The sequence below is a fragment of the Lytechinus pictus genome, chromosome 5 (assembly GCF_037042905.1).
Source record: "Lytechinus pictus isolate F3 Inbred chromosome 5, Lp3.0, whole genome shotgun sequence".
NCBI lineage: Eukaryota > Metazoa > Echinodermata > Echinoidea > Temnopleuroida > Toxopneustidae > Lytechinus > Lytechinus pictus.
The window spans coordinates 21,452,502-21,480,475 of record NC_087249.1 but is presented as its reverse complement, the minus strand read 5'-3'; the positions used below and the strand labels follow the sequence as shown (position 1 = coordinate 21,480,475).

At 35.9% G+C, this 27,974-nt stretch overlaps 2 protein-coding genes across 4 annotated transcripts in view; one reads left to right on the top strand and one right to left on the bottom strand.

The window, feature by feature from the left end:
* Positions 1-2,735, top strand: part of LOC129260399 (calponin homology domain-containing protein DDB_G0272472-like) — a 13,917-nt gene extending 11,182 nt beyond the window's left edge. Inside the window, exon 9 of the mRNA XM_054898384.2 lies at positions 7-2,735. Within this exon, the coding sequence (XP_054754359.2) occupies positions 7-132 (126 nt within the window). The 3' untranslated portion in view covers positions 133-2,735. The remainder of the gene's footprint in view (positions 1-6) is intronic.
* On the bottom strand, positions 850-27,974 carry LOC129262280 (uncharacterized). 3 transcript variants are annotated; one of them, XM_054900372.2, is made up of 16 exons: positions 24,943-27,974; positions 17,585-17,819; positions 16,037-16,098; positions 15,544-15,651; positions 14,729-14,929; positions 13,384-13,503; positions 12,678-12,791; positions 11,960-12,076; positions 11,239-11,442; positions 10,623-10,721; positions 10,041-10,316; positions 9,444-9,692; positions 8,636-8,827; positions 7,570-8,067; positions 5,149-5,301; positions 850-4,727 (listed from the first exon to the last, which is right to left on the bottom strand). In XM_054900372.2, exons 1-16 carry the CDS (start codon positions 25,160-25,162, stop codon positions 3,799-3,801), a joined length of 3,777 nt encoding a protein of 1,258 aa, XP_054756347.2. In that variant the 5' UTR covers positions 25,163-27,974; the 3' UTR covers positions 850-3,798. The 3 variants fall into 3 exon arrangements, with proteins under 3 accessions (XP_054756347.2, XP_054756348.2, XP_063956086.1); XM_054900373.2 differs by lacking the exon at positions 13,384-13,503; XM_064100016.1 differs by lacking the exons at positions 12,678-12,791; positions 13,384-13,503.

Here is a 27,974-nt window from a genome sequence, read left to right as displayed (position 1 = left end):
TTTCAGAAGCGCAACAAGGCTCAGTTGACACGTCTTAAATGCCAACTTAAAGAAGCGCAGCTGAGGAACTGGCAATGGGGCCAAGAATCAGAGCAGCTAGAAGCTCAACTGGAACTGCTGAAAAAGGAATGAATCATCCATGACCCAGAACTGAGAAGGATTAAGGACTGAAACAAAGCACAACAGAGGACTAAACATATGAAAAAGGAAAGCTAGCTCGGGAAGAGAGGCTGGTCTAGTTGAGAATTACGAGGCAGCCAATGGTAAATGAAACAAAACTATCATAAAAGAATATCTTACAAGAATGACTTTGGATTGTTTTCTCCCCTTTTCTCTTTCTCTTCTTTTTATTGGGTGAAGATGGAAACTGTTGGATGACTTCTATAATAATAATAGAAATAACACAGTCCTTATGTAGCCCATATCACATGTAAAACATCCCTATGCACTTCCAAAGGATCGATCTGTAATATCAAGAATGTATGTTATTCAGAGTACAGATTACTCTAAGTTTAAAATATTTGTCTGTTCAATAACACATATTTGCATGATAAGGAGGCCATTTTATGAAAAGTGAAGTAAGACTTAAAATCATGCTTAAGTACCAATGACAATTGATGCATATTATATTTCATTTGCAGTCTCAATGATGAAAACCTCTACGCAGCTATCATGCATGCTCAGAGCATTGTCTAACCAATGCTTTAATTTTCATATCACACACAGCTGTGAACTAAAGTGTGATTTTCATTGACATATCACTTAAAGACCCCTGGGCTGAATCAAGTTTTGATATAGCGCTATTATTTGACTGAAGCTAAACAAAAATAAAGACGTATTTCACACAGCTTTTACTTTGGTGTCTACCTTTTATTAATAAATATCAATATAAACAATATTTTGTTTGACATCATTATCAAACAGTTGTATTCTGTCATCCACAAAGAACTGTTGGCCATTCCATCATTTCTTTTATCTCTGCCATACATACTAGCAATAGCAAAATACATCTGTAATTTGTATAAAATTACTACAAAATACAAGTGCAACAAAAATAAATCAAAAGAATGAATACAAAAATGTAAAACTGAATACATCAAATATGAAACAAAAAAGTGAATATTGAGATCTTTGGAAATGCATAATCAATCTTTAATAAACATAATGAGAAGATAATGATATTGTATTTGTCCATATTTTCTTTATGAATATGATTCTGTTGTGACATATCTTAAGTTCTGTACAAGTAATTTTCTTTTTAAATGCCAAATTTGGGTTTGTCAATTTCTACAGTTCATTATTCATTTCACCGCAAATAAAACTGACATTATTTTTTTTTCAAAGTTAATAGAACTTTAATTCATATCCCTTTACTGTTTAAAGAATAATAGCAAAACTTAATTTTAAAACTTAAATCTTATTCTTATTCTTATTCTACACATCTTATGTATGTATCATTTCTGTTAATGACATTTACTCATCATAACTGTACATACAGAGGCATTAAATCCTTGAACTTGCTTTATTTTTCCACAATGAAACGTTTAAATACAAGTTTTTCGGTCTTAAATAATCATTTAATGACTAATTAAAATTGTTTTGACATAAGTTCTGTCCAAAACTAGTTCAATTATATTACATTTACAAAAAAGCAGTGAGGCATGTTCTAATTCATGAAAGACGTGTACAGGATGTGAAAGAGTGACAATTATAAACATTTTCCAAAATATACAAACTCTAGACAAAAGAATTATGTACATTTCCCATGCATCAATATGTTTGCAATAGTGAAAAACAAGGTGTTGCTACCTAGTACCATATATTTGTACAGAAAACACAATATCTGCACCATGTTGTGAATATATTCTTTATATATTTACATGGCTAATACTTCATTCAAATATTCAAACTTTATTGAAATATTCACAAAAACTAACCAGCAGTCACATAGAGTTTGGTAATTGAGGAAAACAATTTTGGCATATATTATGCAAATTTAAATGTAATGCATATAACTTTGATTCTATATTGATTTTAATTCAAAAAAATCATGGAGTAGTTACTATTGCAAATACATGATTAAATGACATATTTCCGAGCCCAGCTCAAAACTAGTTACCCAGATCCATCTTATAACAACAAAAGATTTTGTTTCCTACCAACTGCAAGAAGAAATTAAGATTTGAATACTTTGTTATTTGGTAACATCTAAATTAACTGAATGCATTATTCAAACTGTCAAAAAAGCACGCAATTGTCAAATATATATTTTTATGTCTTAATTCATTAAAGGGGGTGTTCACCCTGAAGATGAGTTGGTTTTGATAAAAGCGGAAACAAATTAAGAAAAATATTGATGAATTAGAGTTATAACATTTTACGTTTTTTTTTTAATTTGTGATTTTCCATGCAAGCAGCTTCCCTGTAGTATATGTAAATTCTATAAATTCAATATTATTAATGGAATATGCCGACTTCCATTTTTTTTTCTCATAGAAGGGGTTTGATATGATTTGTCTGGTAATATATCCATCGCACAAAAAACATTACTTTCTAGTTTTTTAGAAAATGGCAATCTGGGGATTTCACATCACAAAATTAAACTTTAACAAATCATAATTCTCTTATTCTTTGATGGATAATCAAACCTTCATGAATATGTGTCTCTATTTATTCTCCTTTTATTAAAACCAACCTACTTCAAGGCAGCTAGACTTCCCCTTTAATTCCCCTTATCTTATCGGGAAAAACAAAAGGTTTTAAAATGAATGGGATAAAAGTTTTACCAAACAAAAGAATTTATCCAAAGCTTCTACGGACGAATTTCAAAAGAATAACAAATATTCTTTCTCTATCACAATCTTTACTGGCCATTACAAATAATATAGGTTTTATTGCATGTAAATGATACCCTCATATTCATCAGAAATAGAATGCATACTGTAATTTCATTAAATGCTTTTCTTTTAAGATGAACAAAAATATCACTTCTTCATTTGCTTTGTCTTATTACATAAATTTGAGTTAATACCTGATATATGATAATTTATAGAAATTTATGGATAAGGATGCATGAACCTATCCACGGAGGATTATTCTATTGTTACTGGGGGTGCTGAGCATTGTCACAGCACCCCCAGTATAACAATAGATAATCCTCCGTGGATAGGTCCATGTAAGGTTGTATATAATATAGACGATACAAATTCAGATACTCGTGCAAACGACTGAAATCCCAACACCTAATACAAAAGCATAAAAATAGGAGTACAAAATTATGCTTTAGCACCTACAAAATGTAAGCATGCCTGGAGCTGAGTATAAACATTGTCTGTAATATGCTACAAACTGAAAGGCCACAAATCCTGTAAAAAAAATGGGGAAAAAGTAACACATTAACTTAGATAGGATGTACAAAAAAGCAAGAATTTGTGTAATAGCACTTAATAGTATAATGGCATTCAGGCATTTCTTCTTTTGTATATTTCACAATTTCTAGCATGAGAGCATTCAAAGGACTACTGAAATAAAAACAATGCACGAGCACACTATGAGGTATTCATTTGAACATTGAGGACAGCGGTTTTAATCTCTAATAATACTAGCTACTGCTGTTTCTCCCTGAAAATACAGCAGAATAAGATAAAGTATTCAACTCGGATGAATCACTTGTATGATACAAATGAGCAACTTGGGTTATCTTTCCATGCAAGACTGAACAAATGAAAGCTTGGAGTAATTCATCATGCATTGCCTCACAAAGTCATTTCTTCTTGATTTTCCTCTGGCCATACCAGCTCAGAGCAAGAACCTGCCCCTTCTATTGCTCTGTAAACTTGTCATGCTACCGGATGGTGAGGTGTTGTGTGAGTTGTTGTTGCTATTCATCCCCGGGAGAGGGGGAGGGGGTGGAGCTCCCGGAATAGGGGGTGGAGGAGGGGGAGCAGGAACTCCACCTGGGACCTTGGGTGGTAGTGTAGAGTTGCCCGGAAGTTTTGGTGGTGGAGAGCGGCCTCCAGGAAGTTTGGGGGATGGAGCATGGTTACCAGGAACCTTTGGCGGTGGAGGAGGACCACCGGGCACCTTCTGTGGGGGTTGGGGAGGGGTAGCTGCAGGAAATGAATCCACGGAGATACCACTGAACTGATGCTTGTTAGGTGGTGGGGGCGGAAGATCATCTTCTGTTGGGATACGTGCAGGTTTCTCTTCAGTTGGAGGAGGTGGAGGGGGTGGAGGAGGGGCACCTAGCGATGGAGGTCGTGGAATGGTATCCATATCAACACTTGCTGACACAGTATCAATATGTCCATTTGCGCGTCCATTCATTGATGACCTGCTGTTGAAGTCATTGTATCCTTTAGCATTGAATGATGTTACAGGTACTTCTGCATACAGGACGGCTGGATCGCTTGGAATTTCAATCAATCTGTTATCATTGGGAATGTTACCATTGTTCCGATGACCATTCATCGGTAGGGTCGACCCATTTCGTGACAATGTATTGGTGTAATGCATGTCATTTGGATGCTCGTCTTCAAACGCTCTGTTGAGGTAGGTTAGGTGATCCGTGGCATCTTTGCCCTTTCTTGGTGTCTCACTATTGCTACGGCAACAACAGATGATGATCGTGATGAGAAGGAGAAGGATGAATGCCCCGGCTAGACCACACCCGATGTAGACAAGTATCCATTGTGTTGATGTCAATTCGAAACCTGACTGATCGTAACCTGTAAGGAACGAGAACATATAAGTCTCAATAAAGCAAAGGGCAGTACATGAAATAATAGTTTTTAAAGTGTGTAAGTACTGATTGATATTGATTGTGCAGAGGTATAGCAAAATTGAAGATTTTATTTTGTCAATCACCATACATTACAAATAGTGAGCTCTTATAACCTCACATTATGAATAGCAGAATTACATTATAAATAACAGGCCTCATGATCTGGTCCCTACAACACTTTGACCAAAAGATTTTCGGGTATAGGAACTTCCCTGCAGCAACCAGTAGTTCTTATGAATAGAAGGCATTACAACTTGTCCCTGAACTGCAGGCATCCCTCCTCCACCCCTCTTGTCCCTCTCCTCTATGCAGAAGTGGGTTTAATGTAATACAGATTAACTAATGGTGAATTCATGGATACTTACAGTCAGCTAACACAGATCCTGTAGCATCGGTGATAGAGTCACCAGGACAGGTGTTACAGGAGATCTGTCTGGTTTGATCCTGATAGGTTCCACTGGAACAAAAGACACAGACATTGTCCCTCTCATCGTAGTATGTTCCTGGTTGACATGGTACTGTGGAAGAGAGTCAAATAGAGAAGTTGTTGAAAAACTGCCTAGTCTTAGGTAGCTTACAGACATTAATTGCCCCAAAAGAGTCGTTTTGTGGAATTATAGTCAAATTAGCTGTTAAATCATGATATGGGCAATTCCACAGGTTGGTGGACATGAGCTTAAAAATTCAAATTCAATATTTTCTTGATTTTTTTAATACTTTAAGTCCTTCATGCTTGATAGTTTCAGGAACAAAAAATAAAAAGTTTATTTTCATATGTATACTTTGGAAAAAAATGGTCAGAAGTTGTGTCTTCCATTGTGTACCAAAATACAAGAAAAATAGTGAAAAATGAAATATGCCTTATTACCATTTTGTTATTGCAACAACATACCACTTTATATATTTCTGAAGTTTAGAAGAGTCAAATTACCTAAAATACACAACAGCTTTTTAAGTAAATTTGTAGTACTCATTCAAAAATGAATATTGCAACCTGCTCAGGTGATGTAACGTGAGTAACCGAAAAAACTGACTTTGTTTTCAGAGAGAAAAATTCTTCACAGTTAATTGGTGGGATTTTAAATTCTCTTCCTTTAAACAATCTTTGACACAGTGATGACTATCAAAATCATTAAAAAGTACAATTTTTTATAATAATGATGAAGAAAAACTGTAACGTGAGTAACTTTGTAACGTGAGTAACCATCATGTAATGTGAGTAACCAGTAAAAATTATGCAGTTAGGTAACATTTTCTGTGGGATGTCAAGTTTTAAGTCTCATGGTGAGTTGTGAAGTTATTTTTGATTAATTAAAAGCAAAATGAGTGTACACCTCTTTGATATGACTCTTTGTTCATCAAAATATCAGTGGTCATACAATCACAAAAAATTGATTATTAGTAGAAGTATTCACAATGCGAGAGTGCATTAGTAAGACTTGGTTTCGATTAACCAAACTTTAGAGTGTTTGAACAACACATTGAATGTCCTTACCTGTAACCCTATCTAGGCTGGGGTATTTTGGGAGTTAATATGGCCCAGGGGGGGGGGGGGGTGGGTGGGGCCTCCCAGGCCCCCCTTGAGATCTCAGCCATTGGCCACACAATCACGCCAAAAATTTGCACGCAGGTTGTCTTGGACATAAACTACAATACTATACAGTAATTTATTTCATGCAAATTTGTATTAAGCAATTATGCTAATTTATGCATAATTAGTAAGCAAAATCATACTTTTCCCTCTTACTCCCTAATAAAGCTCCAATTGTTCCATTTTTTGTATAAAATCTCTTTTTGATGTTCCTAGCAATGAATTTTACACACATTATTGAATTTTCAATGACATTTGTATTGTTAACCATACATGGACAAAATGTAATGTGAGTAACCGTAACGTGAGTAACCATATTATCTGCACCCCAAGTAAAAACCATGTGTTCTTTATTTTTTTAATTATGTACAAAGTTTGTCTCCCTAATATACTTCTTTGAAATGGATATAATCAACTTTCATAAAAGCCTTGTATGAGGAGACTTTTCACTTATGTCGTCTTTTCATTTTATGCATGTCCAAATCATGTAACGTGAGTAACCGACATATTCCAAAGATTTGCCAGGAGCATAAGGAAATTTCCCAAGTTTTGTTTTTATATAAAGGATAGTCAGACTGTGTACTTTGTTGTGATAAGGAGATGTTTAGTTCCTATCAATAATAATGGAGTTACAGCTCCAAGTATGAGTCAAGGTGTCTCCAAATGTAACGTGAGTAACCGTGGAATAGCCCATATGGTCATATCAGAATTTTCAAATTTCATTTCGAACAAAATACAGATTTTCAGTTTTTCATTTTTTTCTTTCTGACATTGAATGGGAATTGAATTATATGTCCCTTTTAGTTTGTGTTCATTCACCAAAAAAAAAAATTCAAAACCCTGTAATTATCAATGTGACAATATTAGAAAGCTCATTTTCAACAATTACCAATTGAGTGGTTAGTTTTCCCAAACATTGTCTCATGATAATCAATCTTAAGTTATCTGTGATTAAGTTGCTTGAAAGCAACAATCTGTACAAAGTATAAAGCAAGTCAAGCTACTTTTGTCAAGCAAGCATAGCAGAGCCGAGCCTGTTTTGTAAATTATGATTTAAAATGAATGTGTATTTTTTCCATTTAGTTTTACATTAATTTGTGGTCTGCACAATTGTTTAAAAATGTATATGGTTCAACAATCTGATACAAAAAGAGCACAAATAGTTTGTTTTTACATGAATTATGTAAAAACTCACCACATCCTGAACTTGAAGACACCATACCACTGCCACACGACCACTGGAATGCCTGTGGCACTCTAGTTCCTGACTGGACATTGTTGACAACATCACCATCAACCGTCAGCTCAAATCCTTCGTTATTTGCGACATCCACAACACCATCCACCAACTGGTCGATATCTTCCTCTATCGCCCCCTGATCTGAGTTGCTATTTACCGCGGAATATACATCAATATCTACCATCAGGACGCTATTGTCTCTTCTGAACCGTGATAGAATGATATCACTGCGTCTCCTGCGCCTTGCTGTGTTTGTTGTACATCCTGTCTCGACACTGCCTTCCCTGCAAGCCAATGCTGATCCAAGGTTGCAGAGGTTGTATGTGTCAAGTGTGCTGGTGATGTTGGTTGCAATCGATGATTTGAAGTTTGGGGTTTGTTGGGGACAGATGACTGACTGGAGAGGGAAGGATATACTGGTTGTCTTGGTGATTCCATTCCCGGTCTCTGCTCCTGGAGATGATAAATCAAATAGAAAGTGCTTGTTACGTAAATCAAATTTTACAGCTGTGTATGTGATAAACAAAAGAGGGTTTGACCAAAGAAAAGTGATGATTAAATCAGAACTGATTTCATCATTTATTAATTCAATTACTGCTTAGTCCTCAAAAGAGCAAGCCATCAAGAATTATAAAAAATCATAAAAGTGCATTTCCTTGATCTAGGCATGTTATGAGGTAAGGAGCCAGAAACAGGATAAGGATAGATACATATTTTCCTTTGGTAAATAACAAAGAGGTTCTGATTTGAATGACTAATTTTTTACCACTAAACATGAAAGTATGTACGTATCATTGATTGAATGGAAGATATGACTTCTACAAGGATGCAGAGAAGAGATCATAATAGACATGGACAATGTATTTTGCAACTTTCTGGATGGAATCTTAAGAATAATGAAGGTCCAAGACAGGGGAGAACAAGGCCTGAAGGAAAAGCAGCACAAATACCTCGAGACCAAAACTGAGAGATCATGAGGTGGATCAAAAACAGAAGTTGGACAAAGTAAAATATGACTTACTTGCACAAGTACTTGAAGGTGAAGGGTCCCAGAAAGCACCCCTGCTGTCCGCTATACAGTTATACCTGATATCATTCGATACTGTCTTCAGGAACCCTGGATTGCACTGTATCTGGCATTCTCGACCGCTGGCATCATTATTACAGGATACTATGGCATTCTCAATGGCTGGGAATGGGTCACAGTCAAAGTCTAAATTAAGGAGACATTGAAAGATAATGAGGATACATGTATGTTATGATGACAAGCAATATGTTGCAGATGATAGTTCACTTGACATATCACCCATGCCCAAGTTCTACTACCTAGTCCATTTAAGATGCTCTGAAGCAGTGAGTTTTATGTTTGCTTGCTCACAATTATTAAACCATTGACTACCGTATTGAGTTATTCTATTATGCTTCAAACAATTAACATATGGTTGTTAAGTTCACAGGTTAAAAGCTGCATGTTTGTTTTATGTGGTTTTATAAGTCTAGAAATCTTGGAAACAAAGCCATTGGAGCTATTTCAGAGACATCATTACTATTTGTTCCACTATATATATTTTTTTTTTGTCATGTTCTACCTTTGTATACATATCTAATCTAGGTATATATGCATGTATATCTAGAGGTATTTCCATTTCTATACATGTACCAGTCATTTATAATCCTACAGCACATGACTTCATCAATGTTTAAATGTGCATTGCAAGTCAGATGTGAAACTTGTCAAGCAAATTGAAGACATTCATTACTTGACTTGGTGTTGAGATACACAAGAAATACTTTTGTTTTACTCTTCTGTTTTCATATTATTTTCCTACCTCTCTGGTATAATGTAACTCTAAACAAGCACTCCTTGTAGTTGGATGAGGAGTCTGTTGCCCTCGCAATAACAGACACTGTTTCTCCCGTAGCATCAAACAATGACCCTCGAGGAGGTAGATACATGACTGCAGGTGAAGGATCAGCGTTATCATCTACCTCAGCATCTGGCCAAGTGATCTGTCGACTAGAGGATGTACTGATCTCTACAATGTCCTGAGGGCAGGTGATCACTGGTTTCTGATTGTCTGAAATATAAGAAAATTGTATTTTCTTAACCTTTATACGACCTCTGACGATCCGTTGTCTTACTTTTGAATAAGGTTCAGATACAATGGAAAGAAGTACTTCACAGAAAGGATCTATTGGCCAATTATCGCAGAGTAGTGGTAAGTACTTGAAGTTTGGAGCAACATTGATCTGGCGCTGCTCATTGGTTGCCAGGCACGTGTTTGATTAGGAAAAATGAATTTCGGAGGATTTCCATTTCTGAATTCTATTTTGGGGTTCATGTTGCCTTGCATTACATTATCAACTTCATAAACAATGTGGAGTATTATGCAAAGAAGAAGCCCCAATGTCGTAAAGCTTTTTACCTTGTAGCCTGATCACAAAGCTGCAGTTCCTGTTGCCATTCTGATCATCCACAGCCTGGGCCACCACCACCAGTCCCTCGGCATACTCCTCAGAGAACTCCAAGCTGGTGATGGTGTTAAGGTCCGGTCCAATGATGAAGACCACTTCCAGGTCATCCTGGTTGAAGTTTGTGGCAGTAATGGGATCCATATCAATTGTTGCTACATTGGTTCCTTCATCCAGGTCATAGGTCAATGTCTCGCCTTCTGGGCAGTTGGTGAAGAATGGTCGACCATCTGACGGGAGGCAACATTGAAAAGGAGAGATTGAAATATGTAATCTAGTTGTGCAAAGATATTTTCCATTATATGTCACCTCTACTTTATCATGTCCACTAGGAAACTGGTCTCCTCTTTTTGAAGTAACGAAACTCTTATCCTTAATCTCTAGAGACTTACCGCCTACCAACAACCACCCAAAAGAAGCCCTGCATTGATCACTGAAATCATAACGCAATAATAATGGACGTAATATTTAGTAAATGTATCTCTTTGACAGATTTAATTCTAGATTCAAGAAAAATTATATGTTTCCAGCCTTACCTTGTTCACAACGAGGTCCACTGAATCCAGGCATACATTCACAGGAACCAGAAATGCAGCTTCCTCCGTTCAGACAGCTTGGGCGACATTCTTCAGAACCTGTATAGACAAGATTGAAACATTGTCATAAGAATGCTAATTCCCATCCTGAAACACCAAGGGATGTGATCACACAAAACTTGTACTATCACTATCAAGAGTTCAATAGGTAAGCTTTTGAAATAAAATAAAAATGGAGTTAAGGTAAAAAAAATCATAAGGTAATTACAGAAGTTGATTGATGGCTAAACTAACAGAAAAGTACACAAAAAACACTTTGATAAAACATTGGGTGTAGTATAACCTAGAAATTGCTTCCCAAAAAAAAGAGAGAAAGAACAAAAGAAAAGATAAGCAGAAATATATAGGACAAATTATTTACCAAGTTAAAAATAAAAAATATTTTTCAACTCTACCTCATTACAAAATATAATTCAGAATGAGAAAAAGATATGTAAGGGAAAGGAAGAGACAAATTGACAAAATAGAGAGAAAAACAACCTCCAGACATTGACAGGAAATAAGGTATTGAAAAGAAAACCTGATGGAATGAAAGACGACGAGAATTTATTCTCACCTTGTGTAGTAGCGACCACTGGTTGTGGGGTTGTAGTAGACTGTGGTGGCGTTGTAGGGGGTGGCTGAGTTGTAGGTGGTGGCGGAATCTCGCACGTGAGGCCCGTGTATCCATTATAACAGTTGCATCTAAATCCCATGATATCACCACGTCTGTTACAAGATCCTCCATTCATGCAAGGAGCAGATTGGCACGGGTCCATTTCTAAAACAGATAATGATGGTGGTGGCATAATAGCTTGAGCAGTCCAAATACATTACAAAATTTTGGAAGGGATTGCAAGAAGAATTATATCATGGCAATCACGAGAAGTCCACATTGTTATTTTGGCTGGATTATAATTTGCACTACAAGTCAGTAAGGATTATACTTTGCACTACAAGTCAATAATTGTTTTGAGATTGTTTGAATGAAACAAAGAAACATTGAAAGAGTCATATTCAGATCTGCAAAACTTAATTATTTCATTTTATTCTTCAGAAAAGAAAATGAGTATTTTAGCAAAATAAATTTAATGTTAGATTGAACTCTTCTCTCACTAATCCGGTATGTTTTTATTTCTATTAAATTCATAAACAAAAGCGTCTATCAGTACGAGAAAAACAAAACGCTTCAAGGAAAGTGAGTATTAAAATTTGTAAGGAGAAGGGAAGATAAAGAAAAGAGGAATACAGTCGAGCAAAATTGAAGGGGGAGTATGGCCCTTTAATTGATAACTCACCTGTTTCACAGTTGGTACCAGAGTACATGGAAGGACACGAGCACTGGTAATCCTGGCCATAGATCCCTGTACTGGTACACTGACCATTGTTTTGACATGGAAAGGAGGCACAACCAACTGAAGATAATAAATAAAATCAAGAGGATGGGATAAGTATGAGGTACATGTATATAACTTTTTTTTAAATCTGATCTTGACTTTGGTAAATAACTTCACCATGGTTACCAGTTTAAAATATGTTATTATTTTGGAAAAATGGTACAAAGTTAAACGTTCTCCAAGTTACTCTATCGTTAATGAGGTGAATCACCTGGAGGAAAGTGATAACAATCGTCCTGAATGCGAAATGTTGTTATTCCATTTCTTAACCATTTTCAGCGTAATGAAGCTCATAATATTGAACCTATCAAATTTATTTCCATGTTTTTATTTGAATATTAATACAAAAGTCAATAAGAAACATGCCTCATTTTGTATACTTTACATAATTCTAAATATCAGAAAACAACTAGCAGGTAATTGTTTCCAGTTGTTATTAAATGACAATTCGTGTGAATCCTCATATTTTAATTAGCTGGAAATCGCTGTTGGTGTGATAACTGATAATCCCAGCAATGGATTCACAGAAGAATATGATTGCCATTTTTTCTGCTAAAATCACTCCTTTTTAACTTTTACAAATTCAATGCGGTAGCTGTATATCTCTATTTTCCATTACCTTCATACTGGCACTGTGGTCCAGTGTATACGGTCTGACATTCACATTGGTATGAAAATGGTCCAATTTTAGTACAAACGCCACCATTTTCACAAGGTTGTGATCGACACGGATCTGATAAAAAAGACATGATTTAAACAAATATACTTATTTGAATATTTTAAAGATTTGCACATTTACTTCCAAATAAATCAAAGCACCTCATTTTCAAAAAAATGTTTTAAATAATTTGTGAAAATTAGTTTACATTTGTTTTTCCCAACAGAAAACTGTGTATACATTTAAAACAATATGGAAGGTGATCATTAGTTATTCAATTAACTTTTAAATTAATATAATTGTCTAGGCCTAAGAAATATTGACCGAAAATTGTTCCATACAAGAAAAGAGTTATATTTAGTATTCATGAGTTATAAATTAAATGAATAGAATGTGATAATGATCTTTCCATTAAAATACATTCAGACAAAAACATATGCTCAAATTTGAAAATGTTGCAAGTTACATAGCCTTACCGCCAAATAGAAAGTTTAGGCCTTGCTAAATCGAATGTTCAAAAAAAGTAGGATATAATAGAAAATTCACTGGTATTTATTATTTCGATCTATTCGTTTTGGTTAAGAACTTATTGATTTTAAATACTGAAAGGAAATTCGAGAGAAGTGTTCCCCAGGGATTCCTACTCTGACCCTGTATCTTTATTTACCTGGCTCTATTTCACACCTAGTACCAGTATATCCGCCCGAGCAGAAACACTGAACATCGTCAGCAGAGTTAAGATGACATATCCCGCCATTTTGACATGGGCTAGAGTTACATGGGTGAACTGTTTAGGATGGGTTTAATGAATGGGTGGAAATAGGCATAGGTGGGGTGCAGAGTGGTATGGAAAGATAGTGGAAGGAGAATGTGGTTAATGGACACGGATAACAAGTGCAATGGAGAAAAGTACATGAATATAAAGTTAACCATAAAGAAAGTGCATAACAAAGTAGAACAGTTATCTTTATTTCACCGAGTAAGTTGCACATGTATGTTAGTCTTAAACGTACATTAAATATAATAATACACTCCTGCATTTGATTACATATAAATAAGAATATTTTAGAGTACTGTCGGTGATTTTCGATCATAAATACGCGAGAATTTGGAGATTCTAATATTACAGCAAGTTTTAATAAAATAATCAACATTTTTACTACCGATCGACCCTCATTTTCTAAAGTTCACATCACAATGATAAGTGAAAATTATGAACTTTACAACTTTCCATATGAAATTAAAACAGATACAAGTAGATTTATGAATGTCCAATATTATAAAGGATCGGATGTGGAAATTGCCCGTTAGTGAATATCACCGAAAAGGGGTTTAATGAAAGTCACAAATCATAAAAAATCATTAATCTCGAAAAAACGGTTTACCTGAAAAGGAACCACTTGGTTTTAACCCATATACTTCGATAATCTTAATTAAGGATTTGAAACATTTTTTTTATGTGTCGCACAGAGCACAGCAAATCAACTCGATTTTGGACAAAGTTGGGGACGGCGCCATGATTTTGTGATAAGTGGGAAAAGACTACCTAGATATGCCGTCATATTTTTTTATACTCCTCTTTCCTTTTCTTCCTCTTTTTTCAGTTTTCTTCTCTTTGTTCACTTCTTGAAATATCACAGGGGCGTGCCCCCTCCCCTTGGCGCCGCCCCTGAAAAGGGAATTATGAAAAAGTGATTATTAGCATTAAAAAAAGGAGAACTTGGAACCAAATTCATAATAATAAAGTTAAAACTATGAATTGACGTCGATTTAATTCAGGTTTAAATTCAACAAAAAAGGTAAAATATTCCAGTTCCATCTTTGAGTATTCAGAAATAATCACTGCGAACTCGAGAGAAGGTTTGCAGTTTACCAGCAAGAGTTAAAAAAAAACACCATACTATTTCGAATATAGTATCATTACTATTTTACATTACGTAGATGATTTATATTGTCTTTGACAGTTAGAAGTGGAAAGGGCAACCTTTCCGCAATCATTAGCTTTTACTTACCAATTTCTGTAGTTGTTGGTAATGTTGTCGGAGTGGCCGTGGTAGGAGACACTGTGGTCATTTCGTCACACGGTGCATCGTATGAAAATGTATCGTCCAAACACACACAAACGAAATTATTTCCATTCCCCGTATTACTGACATAACAGTGCTTGTGTTGCGTTCCGCAGGTTGCGACCTTGTCTACGCATGGTGACAGTTCTTTTCGGAGGAAAAACAATAAAGGAATCTTTAAAAATGTTTCATCTCGAAGTCATTCACATCATCGGTAATTTGAAGCTTTAAGAGGGCCTTGATTCGTTGTTTGGTTGGTTTTACTCATGATAATTCAAAATACATGTTGAATAGTATAAGCACAAGGAAACATATAACCAAAATTGAATATAAGAATATTTTACCCCCACAGGAATACTAGCAATGATCCGTTTCAGATTTATTTATTTTCCTCTTCTGCTTCGGGGTCCCTGAAATAACTAAAAATATAAACATAAAATACTTTATGCACTAGAAAAAAATAACATATTGTAGTATAATGGACCTTAAATGTTAAATGAGATCTTACAAATCTACTAAATACCTCTACCGAATATGTCGAATTTTAAGTGATGAGTAAAAAAAAGTTGAATTCCTTAGCACTCCATACGGATTTAGGTTTTTAAACAGTTAAGAAAATCCATAAAAAAGGCGCTTACATAATAACAATCGATGTTGATTATAAATAGTTTTAAATTTTTATTCTCAATTTGTACTTCATTAATCTGTGTTTTCCCCGAAAGACAGAGAAAAGACCATGGGTAATAAGTTGTTTGGCTTACCTGTGCAGTTTTTACCAGTGAAACCTGTCGGACAGCTGCATAGGTGACCCTCTGTACCTGATCGATAGCATGTACCCCCATTCTGGCACGGTGATGGCAAACAAGCATCTGTTAAGAGAATAAAAGAATATTTGTCTGTTAGTTTATTCATTTATTTGTCTTTTTGCTAGTGCACTTGTCACTTTATTCTTTAAGGTCTAATGTATTTGTTTTGCTTATTTATCTCAAAGGACTCATTGGACAGGAGCCGAGGTGACCCTTTTTAATACAGCACTTCCCAACACGCATGAGTTCACAAATACATGGCAACACGCATCTGTGATCTTGAAGGTAAGCGTGTTTATGAAGATTTTTTGTTTGTTTATATTTGTATGTTTTGTGTATTTGATGGACGGATGTAGGTCTCTTTGCCTTTTCACCTCGTAAACATGTTCGTTTGTACTAATTCTCTTTTTTCAGGATGATGCAATGTACTTTAAAAAGGGATACTGACCTGTCAATACGCTTGACCTTACGAATGTCCAATAAGTATTCAGATCCTGAACGAATGTCCCTCTGGAAAGTCACAAAAATGAAAACAGCATTGAAAAGTTATTATTCCATCAAGGTGACCATGAATCTCTGTATTAATCCTGTCTGTTCCAGTTATAATACTAATCATCCAAGTATAGTTATATACAAACAAATTTTGAAAAGGATTATATAATCAAAAGATGATGGCTTTTGCAACAGATTACAGAAAGGTAAATAATGAAAGCGGGCACTGATCGGGAATGAATAGAGCGGTTTGAAGAAGGGCAACTCATCTGATACGAGAATGGACACTTATTACAAGGCAAAGTGGCACTCGCGGACACATAAAACGACTCCTAAGATGGAAGGGACACTAAACATGTCTGTAAGGCATCATTTTTTCTCGGGTAAAAAGGGGTATCTTAATGCTTCAAAGAGTGGGGCACTGTGCCCCCCCCCCCCTCCTCCGATTGCCGCCCCAGTCTCGGCATAAATGTAAGTTTACCTACTTTCTTTTTGGCATTTTAGCACTTTTCCCTTACTGCCAATATCACGTCGGTGTTGTTGTTGAAGTCTCAAGTTCATAAACTATCAATGCTAAATACCAGACGGTTGTATTTTCCATTCTTACTCATTTCAGAAACATTTACTTATAATATGTGGTTTTACTTTGCTAGAAAACTTAGAAGGAAAATAAAAGGGTTTACTGGTATGTTTCACGAGGCATTGGGCATACTCGTCGAAGGACAAGAGTTGAGAGTACCATCTACTAAAACTTATAAGCGTGAGGACCCCATTAAGAGTGAGAATTTCTAATTATCAGTTGTGAAATTGTAAATTTTTAGACAAGGAATGTAACTTTATTGTTTAATTTTGTGTTTAAAATTCAGGGGCCGCGGAAGCGGGGGAGGCTTCAGCCCCCCACTTTTTTCAAAAACCATGTACAAAAACGTAAAAATGACCATACGATTGTGATTTTTTGCATGCCGCCCCCCCCCCCCTCCCACTTTGAAAACCGGTCCGCGGCACCTGAAATTAATAGTTGATTATCTTTTAACATCTAAGGGGCACATGGGGGGCCCATTTTGCCCTATCGAAATATTTTATCTTGGGGGTGCGAATGCTCCCTCCCCCGACGCCTTTTGCCTATTGTACGCTGTTATTTCCTCATGCAACTGTTCTTCTGTACTTTGTACACTTTCAGATTTTTTTTGATAACCAAACCCAAAACTGGTTAAAGTAGGAAAGTATGTATGAACTGACATGTATGAACTGACCAAATGCTGGTTAGGAAAAAAATCATTTAACATGAAAAGTTTTACTACAGAACGATGGTGTTGATCATGTTGATATAGTTTTACAATTATTGTTCCCTTTCTTGAAATTGGTCGTAAAGTCAAGCTTCTTGGAAATCCCATTGTTAATTAAGTCATATTCTAAGGGATGTCCGCAAAGTCGTGGCTTAATCATACTTTCGTGAAAACGAACCCTTTAATACTACATGCTTATTAATCTAGAAATGCCTTACACAAATTCAATGTTCTCGCCGTCGACGTTTGAGGGTCCCGTCCAGACTGCGGTCACTAATGTCTTTGGGTTGCGGTCGATATGAGTGAGAGTGTTAGCAAAGGTACTAGAACAATCGATCCGCTGGCCAACCGATGATGTATCGCTGAAGATACCAACAGGTGTATTTGTGCCTACTACCCGGGCTTGAACCATGAATCCCTTGAACGGGGTCCCATTGGTGGACGTCAGATTTACTGTTTGGGGGGAAGAAGGGAGACATGAAATGAATATATTACAATGATCACAACGATCTATATTTATCAGAAAATAAGTTACTATTAGTACAAAACTAACTCACAAAATACATGTAGGAACGGTGGCGTATCAGGAAAAACAGCTCCCGCTGCGAGCGCAAAACTTGCCCCCTTTCCAAAATATGATGCCAGGAAAAGCGCTGAAACTGTCAGCCATACCAACTTCCTTTAATTAAACTTGCACATTTTTCTCTCCCACTCCCCATCATTTTCTTCACTTTTTTTGCATCCCCTTCATGTAAGAGTGGCTCCCAGGGTTTGTCCCTCCCTTGATATGCCACTGCTCGGGAGACACGAAGCAGACATACAAAAATACAAGCCCTGCTTTTGATTTAGTTTCACCGCTTTTTTTTTCTTCGCAGAAACCTCTTTTTCAACTTGATTGTTCTTAGTCTTTGAATGCTTTTTGTTTAGGTGTGTTTTTTCTCTTTTATATTGAAATCCGATTATCATTTGTTTATCATGTATGTATCATTATGGATTATAACTATTCTCTGTTTATCATGTATGATACATGTATTATTATTATGCATATGAAAACACGAGTGGAAAATATTTATGCAAATCAAATCAAATATATATTTTCGTCAATGCATGACCGCGTACAGATCCATGAAAATATTAGGCTTATATAGGCAAAATGATATAAACATGTAAACCACAAACGGACATGTCTTCAAGTTAAAGTCCTGTGGTCATCATCAAATAGTCTACTTCTATGAAGTTGACTGCGAAGATGGATTTATCGCACATACCGCTTTGACCCCAGACGTACGATGAGCCATTATCTTGGAATGTCAATAGATATGAATTATGGATGTGTAACAAAAAGTGCAGGTAGTTGTCGTTAATAATTATGAGCTTCGTACATGTAAATATTCAGTTGAAATACCACTGTGCAATGAGTAGTGCAATGTTGGCTCATTGTATTAATGAGTGTCATATTTTATCTGTTTATTTCTTTTCGGGTGTATATTGCTCTGGGGGACTGAGACAGTTCATTGAGGTAGAAAAAGTCAGTAGATCAGGATTTGTTATCCATCTTGAATGCGGGTGATATGTAATTTCGATGTAGGCCTATACATGTACATGTATATAGGCAAAACATAAAAATGAATAATAACCAAACATTAACTCAGTTAGACCTATATTTTATATTATTATGAATGCAGCCCAAAGTGTAATTTTACCCTCTGATACCTAAGTAGGGCCTTCTAGTCTATAGCTTACAATGCCATACTGATGGGGGGGGCGGCTTGGGGGCTCTTGCCCCCCCCCCCATAATTCCATGACCAAGATTTAAGAGAGAAAAGGAAAGAGAGAAGGGTGAAATATATTATTTCTAATATTGTGTCAGAATATATAAAAAAAAAATTGATTTTTGTAATACAAATGTACATACGTAGAAATATTTGATCGCTCGCAACTTTTTATAAATTTTGCCCGTTACGCCATATCTGCCCCCCCCCCCCTTGGAACTTTTGGCTCATTATGCCACTGATAGCTTATAACTTAAAAAATAGGTACCATTATAAAAAAAATGGTTGATATGTCACTTTGATATTTGCATTGCATATTTGCATTTATGGAATAAAAGAGATAATAAATGTCACATGAGCGGTAAAATATTCAGCGAAAGAGCTGAGCAAACCACGTATTAAAAGTGAAGAATCGTGAACGAGATTCAAATTATTTTGGAGGACGCAGTCTGCATCACCTCATTTTTCATATTGACCTGATTAGTGAGAACTTTCGTGGAAATTGAGACATCGACTTAAAAGACATTCGAGATGCCAGTTGCGATCACGTGGATGATCATGCGTGTTTCTATGCATCCCTCACCACTGGCGTAAAGGTGCGCCGGGAGGGGGAGGCATTTGGGCCACCCCCTCCCTCGATCAAGAAAATAAAAAGACAAGAAAAGGTGGGTTACACGTAGACGTGTTTTTCTGATTATCATGTCAATAATCTATCATAAAATTATATTTTCATTTCAAAAAGCTCAAAATTTTTGCTCACTCGGGGCATTTTATAATGATCTTTATGCCAAACGAACCAAGCTGTGCCCCTCGTTGTTTTGATTTGTTTTTTGTTTGTGTTTTTTTTTTTTGCTCATAACGCTGCTGGTCACGGTCTTATTTGTTTATTTATTCATTTGTTTGTTTATTTATTTAATATTCTATTACTTCTTGGTTGCGTAGTCCGCGCTGGTGAAGCTACAATGCTACATTTAAGGGAGGTCTTGGCCCCGCCGACAGTCCTGGGCGAAGCGATAAAACGTGTTATAATGAACAGCAAAATAGCCAGTAGCAAAGAAAATTTGATGTACAAAATAACATGTAACTGGTGTGTGTTAATTTAAACTTCACATGTACCAATGGAAATGTAAAAAAAAATGATAGAAATATACGGGTTGTATTTTAAGCAATCATTTCAGAAAACATAACCATTTATAAGAATGATAGTAATGAATGATCAAGGTGGCTATAATGGTCAGGTGGTAATTATAATGAAAATACATTGTAATAATGATTAATAGTATAAGCGCCTGAAAGGGGCAAGACCGCCTCCTTAATTTTTACTAGTGATCTAATTAAGGTGAAGAAATTTATGGTCAACTGCCTTTCAACTTGCACCCAGTCATCAACATATCCTGGTGCAACACGTCGTCATCCCCCTTTAAAAAAATGACATGTAAAGGGATAATGAATAATGATGATAATGATAATCATAATAATAATGATAATAGCAACAAAGAAATACAAAAATTAAGAGTATTGAATATAAACAAAATAAATGAAATTTATCAATCAAAAATAAAATTAAATGCAATGCGGTCTTTTTCAATATTCTAGCAATAACATAGGCCTACATCATTTCGTTGCATTTCGAACCTATTCATTATACATGCACGTGTAATATTTGCAGGTCAACGTTCAAGTGTAAGAAGAAAACACACAAAAATAAATATGGTGTATATTCAATACCGGAAACAAAATGCAGAGCATTTCCGGTTGGGACTTAAAAATAAGATATTGACGATGAGAAAGAGTCACTTTCAGACATCATTTCATTCGTGAAAAGAATCACTTTTATAAAGAAAAGAACATGTTACTTTTCCGCTTCAGTAAATATTATCACAAGCCTTTGTGCATGCACAAACCCATTTGCCTCTATACCCATTTACCCTTGTGCATTGGACAATAGACGCTTATAGCCTCATTGAATTCAGATTCACACGCCTACCATAATGTGAATTCTTATCTGATGACGTAGATCATTTGGGAATGATAAATCTCTGCTTCTTGAAATTATAAGGGTTGTGAAAATGTGAATACATGTATATTTAGGGAGGGTAAATTCCATTAGTCATCGTAAACCGTAAAGTGATATGTTTATCCACATTGCACTTTTATCGGTCCAAAAAGGGAAAAAATGGCACCATAAACCATTCCATGGAATTTACCTTAAGAAATAAATCATTTTGATTTTGCTGCACTCCAATACGCCCTCTTTTTAATTATCATTATTTTCTTTCATTAACCAAGGTATACATGTACGTCCCCGGGACGTATAGCTTACAATGTACCCTCCCTCTCTTAGACCCCCAAGGGCTTTGACCACTCATTTTACCCTTCAGAATAGTTCTATTTTTTTCAAATGTATATTGAGACTTACAAGAGTCGCCCGGTGTGTTCACATCATGTCCCGGTTGGAGAATAATAATAATAATAATAATAATAATTAACATTTATATAGCGCTTAATACAACAGTTTCTAATCGCATTGGAAAGGGAAAAAAAAGAAGTGAGAACAGGATATGGAATTAAGAGGACTGCTTAATGAGGTAAGATTTGAGGAGTGTTTTGAAAGATTCGACAGTGGATGCATTACGGATGGAGATGGGGAGATTGTTCCATAGAGTGTGCATGTAAATTGAGCATTCTAAACACATTTCATAATTATGGATCTCCTTTGATGAATTAAGTACGCATCAGAAGTCGGCTGATGTGCAGCCGCTTTTGACCTAATCGTATACCAAGGGGATGGAAACGTGTCACCATAGCAACAATATTGCCCCATGAATATAAGTGTAATTTCATCTCGAGCAGAAGCCATGTGCGATTAATGACATTGGCCTAAATAAATCACGTGAATTTGATTCTAACCTTTGATTGGTTGTACCCTATCCAATCATTCAAAATATTGATATCAGGCGGTCAGTATATATATGCACAACCGTAATAACAGAAGAAAGTGACATTTAAAAACTGGCATTTATATCGATTAGATGCTGCCAAAGTAATGCCTGACCTCCAAATGCTGCGTAGCATTTTATCAGTTAGAATTTGATTATCCCATCCATCTATATGTCGACCTACATGTATGTTGAAACCCGTTATGGGGGAGGGGCAAATAAGAGCAATTAGGGGCGACCCGGGGGGCGACCACCTACCCCCTTAAGATGAACATCAAAAAGCAAACTTTAAATCGCGACTGTAAAATTCATCTGAAGCCTATCACGCTTTTCTTCTCCGGCCTCACATTTTGTGTTATTGGCAAATAATCATTTGCATAGGCCCGATTTGACCAACGACATGGATCTATTGTGTACTCCTAAATCCACCATGAATATACCTTTTTCAGACAATAAATAGAAGTGTTTGACTGGTTTCGTCCTTCGTCCGCATTTTTAATCACCATGTCATTTTAAACACAGCGGAAAAGAGTCAATAGAGGGGGGGGGGGACACGTACACCTGTTTGATCACAATTATACATCTTTATTGGCTCTGTGTAGGCCTATGTGTATATATTCAGGGAGGGGTGGGAATAATCGTTCGTGTATGGTTAGGAGCTATATTCTGAAACGTTATCAGATCTGACTTGTCTGATTAAATCTAACACTTCAGAGGGATACTGCGAGCGGCCAACTAATGAAGTTTATTGATTTCACAAGGACGCCATACATCTCACACAGTCGGCGCTCATTTTCATATTTGTTCGATTTGAGCAACCAAGAATAGTCACGTCATTTAGTTCGATTGTCTTAATTGACAGACATGAAATACAGGGCGAGTATAAAATTTGTAACAACATCGGCACTGTTCTTTATTGGAGGTTCATCCAGCATTCATTATTCATAAACACAAATAATGCCTTCCTTATTACCGATTAATCATGTTAACAAGAAATTTGAAGAGGGAAAGAATACGTTATTTCATGACCATAAAATTCTATATGAAGAACAATCAACCCACTGTCAGACATATCCACAATTCTGTTCGTCATTGGTAGTCAAATTTTTGTATATAAGTTATTTAAGCCATGGGTGATGTGACAAACAGTATATTAACAAGTTTAATAAAATGATCCCGTTGTTGTATACCAGATAGATGCCTCCCAGAAAAATAAACGATGAAAATTTACAAAAAAATAATTTGTGTGTACATTTATAGGTTTGTATGTTTTTTCGGAGAATTTTGTTCAAAGATTATTTGATTTATAATCTCGGATAGCATGGCATGTCATGGCTAGGCTATATGTTTAGAGTTTCATTAGATCGTTTGACTCAGTGTTGACCCGGCAGCAACTAGCAATCTAACTATTATTAATCCCGTCAGTACATTGTCGATATTTTTATAATAAGCATGGACTTAAAGTGACATTTTTCATTCTGTGCTACAAATCGAGGAGGGCTCCTAATTTAAATTTCCTTTAAAATACAATTAAATCATTTCATATCAATTCCTAGCAAACAGTTGCGAACTATCTTTTGTAAACATTGCACACGCGCTAAACCGATATCAATGAACTGACTCAGTCAGCGAATAAACATGAACTTAGCCCAAGGTTCACCTTATCTTTACGACAAATAATGAATCTCCCTTATGATAAAAGAACATGTTTAAAAATGACCTCAGAGACCAACCCTGTTCTTTATTCTCTTGTCGTGTTTAATAATAGGCAAAGTCAGTCCAAAGCTGTGATAAATTATTCCATTTTCTTTCTAAATTTATTTTCTTCTTCTTCTTTGATTTGGATCAAATGAAAACGCTTCCTTCCTATGCTGATCGTTGTTATCATTGTTTACAAGTTAACATCCGGGTCTTTACTGTGACATCACCAGTACTGAAGTTCTGAAAATAGGGATTGTTTTACATTACAAGGCGCATCACCGTACCAATCCAATTTACATTATGAGATATCTAAAGGATTGAATAATGCCAAGAAAACAAAATGGATAAAATAACGGAAGAGCAAAGAAGAAAAGGGAAAGGGAGAAGAGGAAAAAGAGGCAGAAGAAACAGTAGCAGAAGAAAAGGGAGAAGAGGTAGAGCAAGAAGATGCAGAAGAAGATGAGAAGCAAAAAAATAAGTTGAAGGGGGAAAGGAAAACTTATGAAATAGAGAGAGAGTGAGAAAATAGGTAAGAATTAAAGGAGAACAATACGGACATGTTGAAAGAAAGTGAAAGTGAATTACTCTCAAAGGTAACTGTCAAGGCATAGATCAGAGGCATGCAATTTGAACAATGTCGGAGATCAGCTCTAACTTTTCAATAGAAGCACTCAAGCATAAAGCCTTAAAAAAGACGATTATCATGATTATAGAATGGAAAGTTCGATAGCTACTGTACTGAATGGAAGTGACATTTTTCATATTTTTAATGGTCTTTTTAAGTACCATAGGGAAGTATTTTTAAGAGCTAAGAAATGAATCATTCGCCCATGCATATGGTTTTTCATTTTGAAAGAACAGAATGTCAGCTAAACTGTAGCTGCAATTATTGGCCTACATGTATGTGCATCAATCTGATCTGAATTGTTAATTTATTTCCACAATGATAATGTGATGGGTAAGCATGCATGAACTGAACAAAAAATCACTTTCCATTTTTGTATTTATGTTGTTTCTTCCTAATATCAACACGGTGGATATATAAGCACCGGTGTAATAGACCATCCACAGGGATGCACATGGCAGGCCACATTTTGCATGACTGATGTAGACAACAATGTCAAATATGCCATAAATTTGAAGCACAGGTGCTTCGCAACTCACCTTGCATCGGCGTACTCGGTCCGTAATTCCGAAACTGAGGGGTAATAAGAAAAGGACTGGAAGAAGTTTGAGGGGTGGATCCATGTCCCGGTGTCAGAGATGTACATGTCGTCGTAGGTGCTCCTGTAGGGTACGAGGAGGTTGATTTGACAGAAAAGGTAAGACAGAGAAAGGCCACGATGATATTCATCAAAGGTGATGTATAGTTGAGATATTCCATCGTGCCGTCAATAAATGCATATAAGAACCGATATTCCTTTTAAAAACGTGCCTCCACTAAAAAACGGTTCTTGCTCCTCGACGGCACGGTGAGAAATGAAGGAGCGAAAGGAATTCGTGTGTGTATTTCGAGCGAGTGTGTGTACACAGGGCGATTCGACGATATAGGTTTCTACGTAGAGTTAGGTGTGGTTCACCGATGACTAATGCTCTGCATAATAACAACAAGTGTCTACCAGAAAATTGGCGTTTTTCCGTTGGCGTTAAGAAGTCAAAGCTAACGAATATCCTTGTCTCTGATGCATTTCAATTCATCATCTGTTCCACATGTAAATAATTTTCACTTCAAAACATTGATATTTATCCCCGAATTGCAAAAACTGTACATGTATTTGTTTCCAGGCTTTGTTGTTACATCAACGTTTTTTCTAGACCTTCAAAGTCTTTGGGATGCATAAAAGGAAAACGGTTTCGAATGAATACCCAGCGTGTTGGGACAGTCAACCGTCATACTGCGCTCCTATTGTATTTGATCGTCGATGAATAACAATAGCTTGAACAGTCCAACTTTCTTTTCTTCTGCAAGATGTAACGCCCCGTGTATGTGAATACCAAGATTAAAGGGGCATATCGTAGGCTGGTTCGGGTTATAGCCAACCATTTCACGCTTTCTCTTCTCTCGTTACAAAATTGACGTCATCTTTTTAACAATGGATGCAGATTATCATCATCCAATACAGCAAGAGATCGAGTGGAAGGGTTTACGGGGAGGGTTTTTTTGTGGAAAAGATGAAATTAATCGATCATCTCAATTAGTCAATAAGCCTGACTTGAAAATTTAGCTAAGTTTATCGAATGAGATGCATGGGAATAAAATACCTAGTGTCCCAATCTTTTCCATTTTCAAGGAGAGTAATTCATTTTCTATTTCATCTTCTTCTTGTGATTATTTTTTTAGGGAGTGGGGGGGGGGGAAATGATTGATAAGTAAACGAGGCTTTAGATCAAAGATCAATTTGGTAAGCGGCTGCAGGACCCCATTGACCTCAAGGTTTAAAAAAAAGTTTTAGGTTAATCGGATTTTTTTATATGTGTGTGTGTGTGTGTGTGAAGGTCACAGGCATTGATTAAAGCAGTATAATTCGGGCTCGCTTTGTAAAACATTTTAAAATCACACAGAATGTATAATTCATGTTACTTGTGACATTACTATTATAATGGTTGCTGTTATTGCTGGATATATATATTGACGATGCCTACCGAATGTTGTTACGCCTTACGGCCACGGGGTCGAAGCAACAGTGCGCGTGCATGCATGAGATTTACCCTGAAATCATTCCAGCAATACTGTATGGAGTATTGTCACTTAGAACTTTGGTCACCTAACTATGAACACAACTTCATAATAAGAGGAAAGAGTGATTATTAACCACACCTTGTCTATATGCCAGTGAAATACCAATCTAGACTCTGTCAATATATATCGAGATGTGGGTGAAAAACCCTCAATAGATTTTGTAAGGAAGTAATAAAGGAGTTGCTTTTAAAAACTGTCTGTCATTACCTGTGAAAAGTAAATTGAAAATGTTGACGATCCTTTTCTAAAAATTTAAGAATTTAAGGCTTCGTTATACAGTGTATAGGCATTTTCGTCCTTTGGTTCACATTTAGTAGAATACTAGTCCCCATTAAAAATTTGTATTAAAAAAAAGGTGGAAAAGGGTTTCATATTTTGAGATAAGCCTCGTTTTTTCTCATTTACTATGTACATGTATGTGAAATAGTTTGGTTGAACCAAGGAGTTACAATCAAATCCTTGGTTGAACCAAGTCCTTATTTAGAGTTGTAACACACGTGGCAGGAGGGGAATAAGGGGGAAAAGAAATGTGTAGAAAAGAGAGGACTTTGTCTGTTATCCCAAATTTTTAACCAATCCCCTTTGACTGTTAAAAAAACCTGGCGTCGTTTTCTTTTTATTAACTAATTGGTATAATCGTACTCTGTAACCGTACTCTTCTGAAATGGAAGTTCTAGATTTCATCAATCTGAATCATGTGGGCTTTTTGTCTCATACAGATCAAAATAAATAGAATACATTTTTTAAAGAACAATATTGGAGCCTAGAGTATACTACAGCGCAAAATGACAAATGAAAACATTGTTTGTCTATCCGTCACCAAGTTAAAAAACTACTATTAACAGGTTGATTGCTTCTGTATATTGTGACCAATTTCCATGAAATATGAGTTTTACGATCCTTTTCTATATCGGGGGATTGTATTTTGCATTGAACTGTGGTTATTTTTTGTCTACCCGCGTTTATGAGATATACGATATACCAGAACTATTGTGAAAGACTTAAGTATGTGGTTTTTTTTTCATTCCGTTTTTTTTTTCTGAATTCTCGAAATTGTTGCCTCTTCATTATTCTACTTTGAAATCTAAACCAATATTATGTTATCGATGAATCTATTTTGGGGTCTAAACGATATTTCTGTTCACCGATTTATTAGAAAAAAAAATCAATCGCAAGAAAGTATATAAATCAAATTAACACCATAGGGTTAGCTTGATTTAAGATTAAACATCCAATATTGAAATGGGAGAAGAATATATGAAAAATAATATATTCAAATTAATATTTAGAAAAATAATGATTCACGTGTGGCTCAAAATATTTTCATTATCTTATTAAACAATAACACCATTAAAAAGAATATTAAATGAATCGAAAGTACCAAGTAAAGATATATGTTTGACAGCATGCAGGGTTGATAGGCTAATTCATGGTCGGATCCATGGCTGATTGAAGT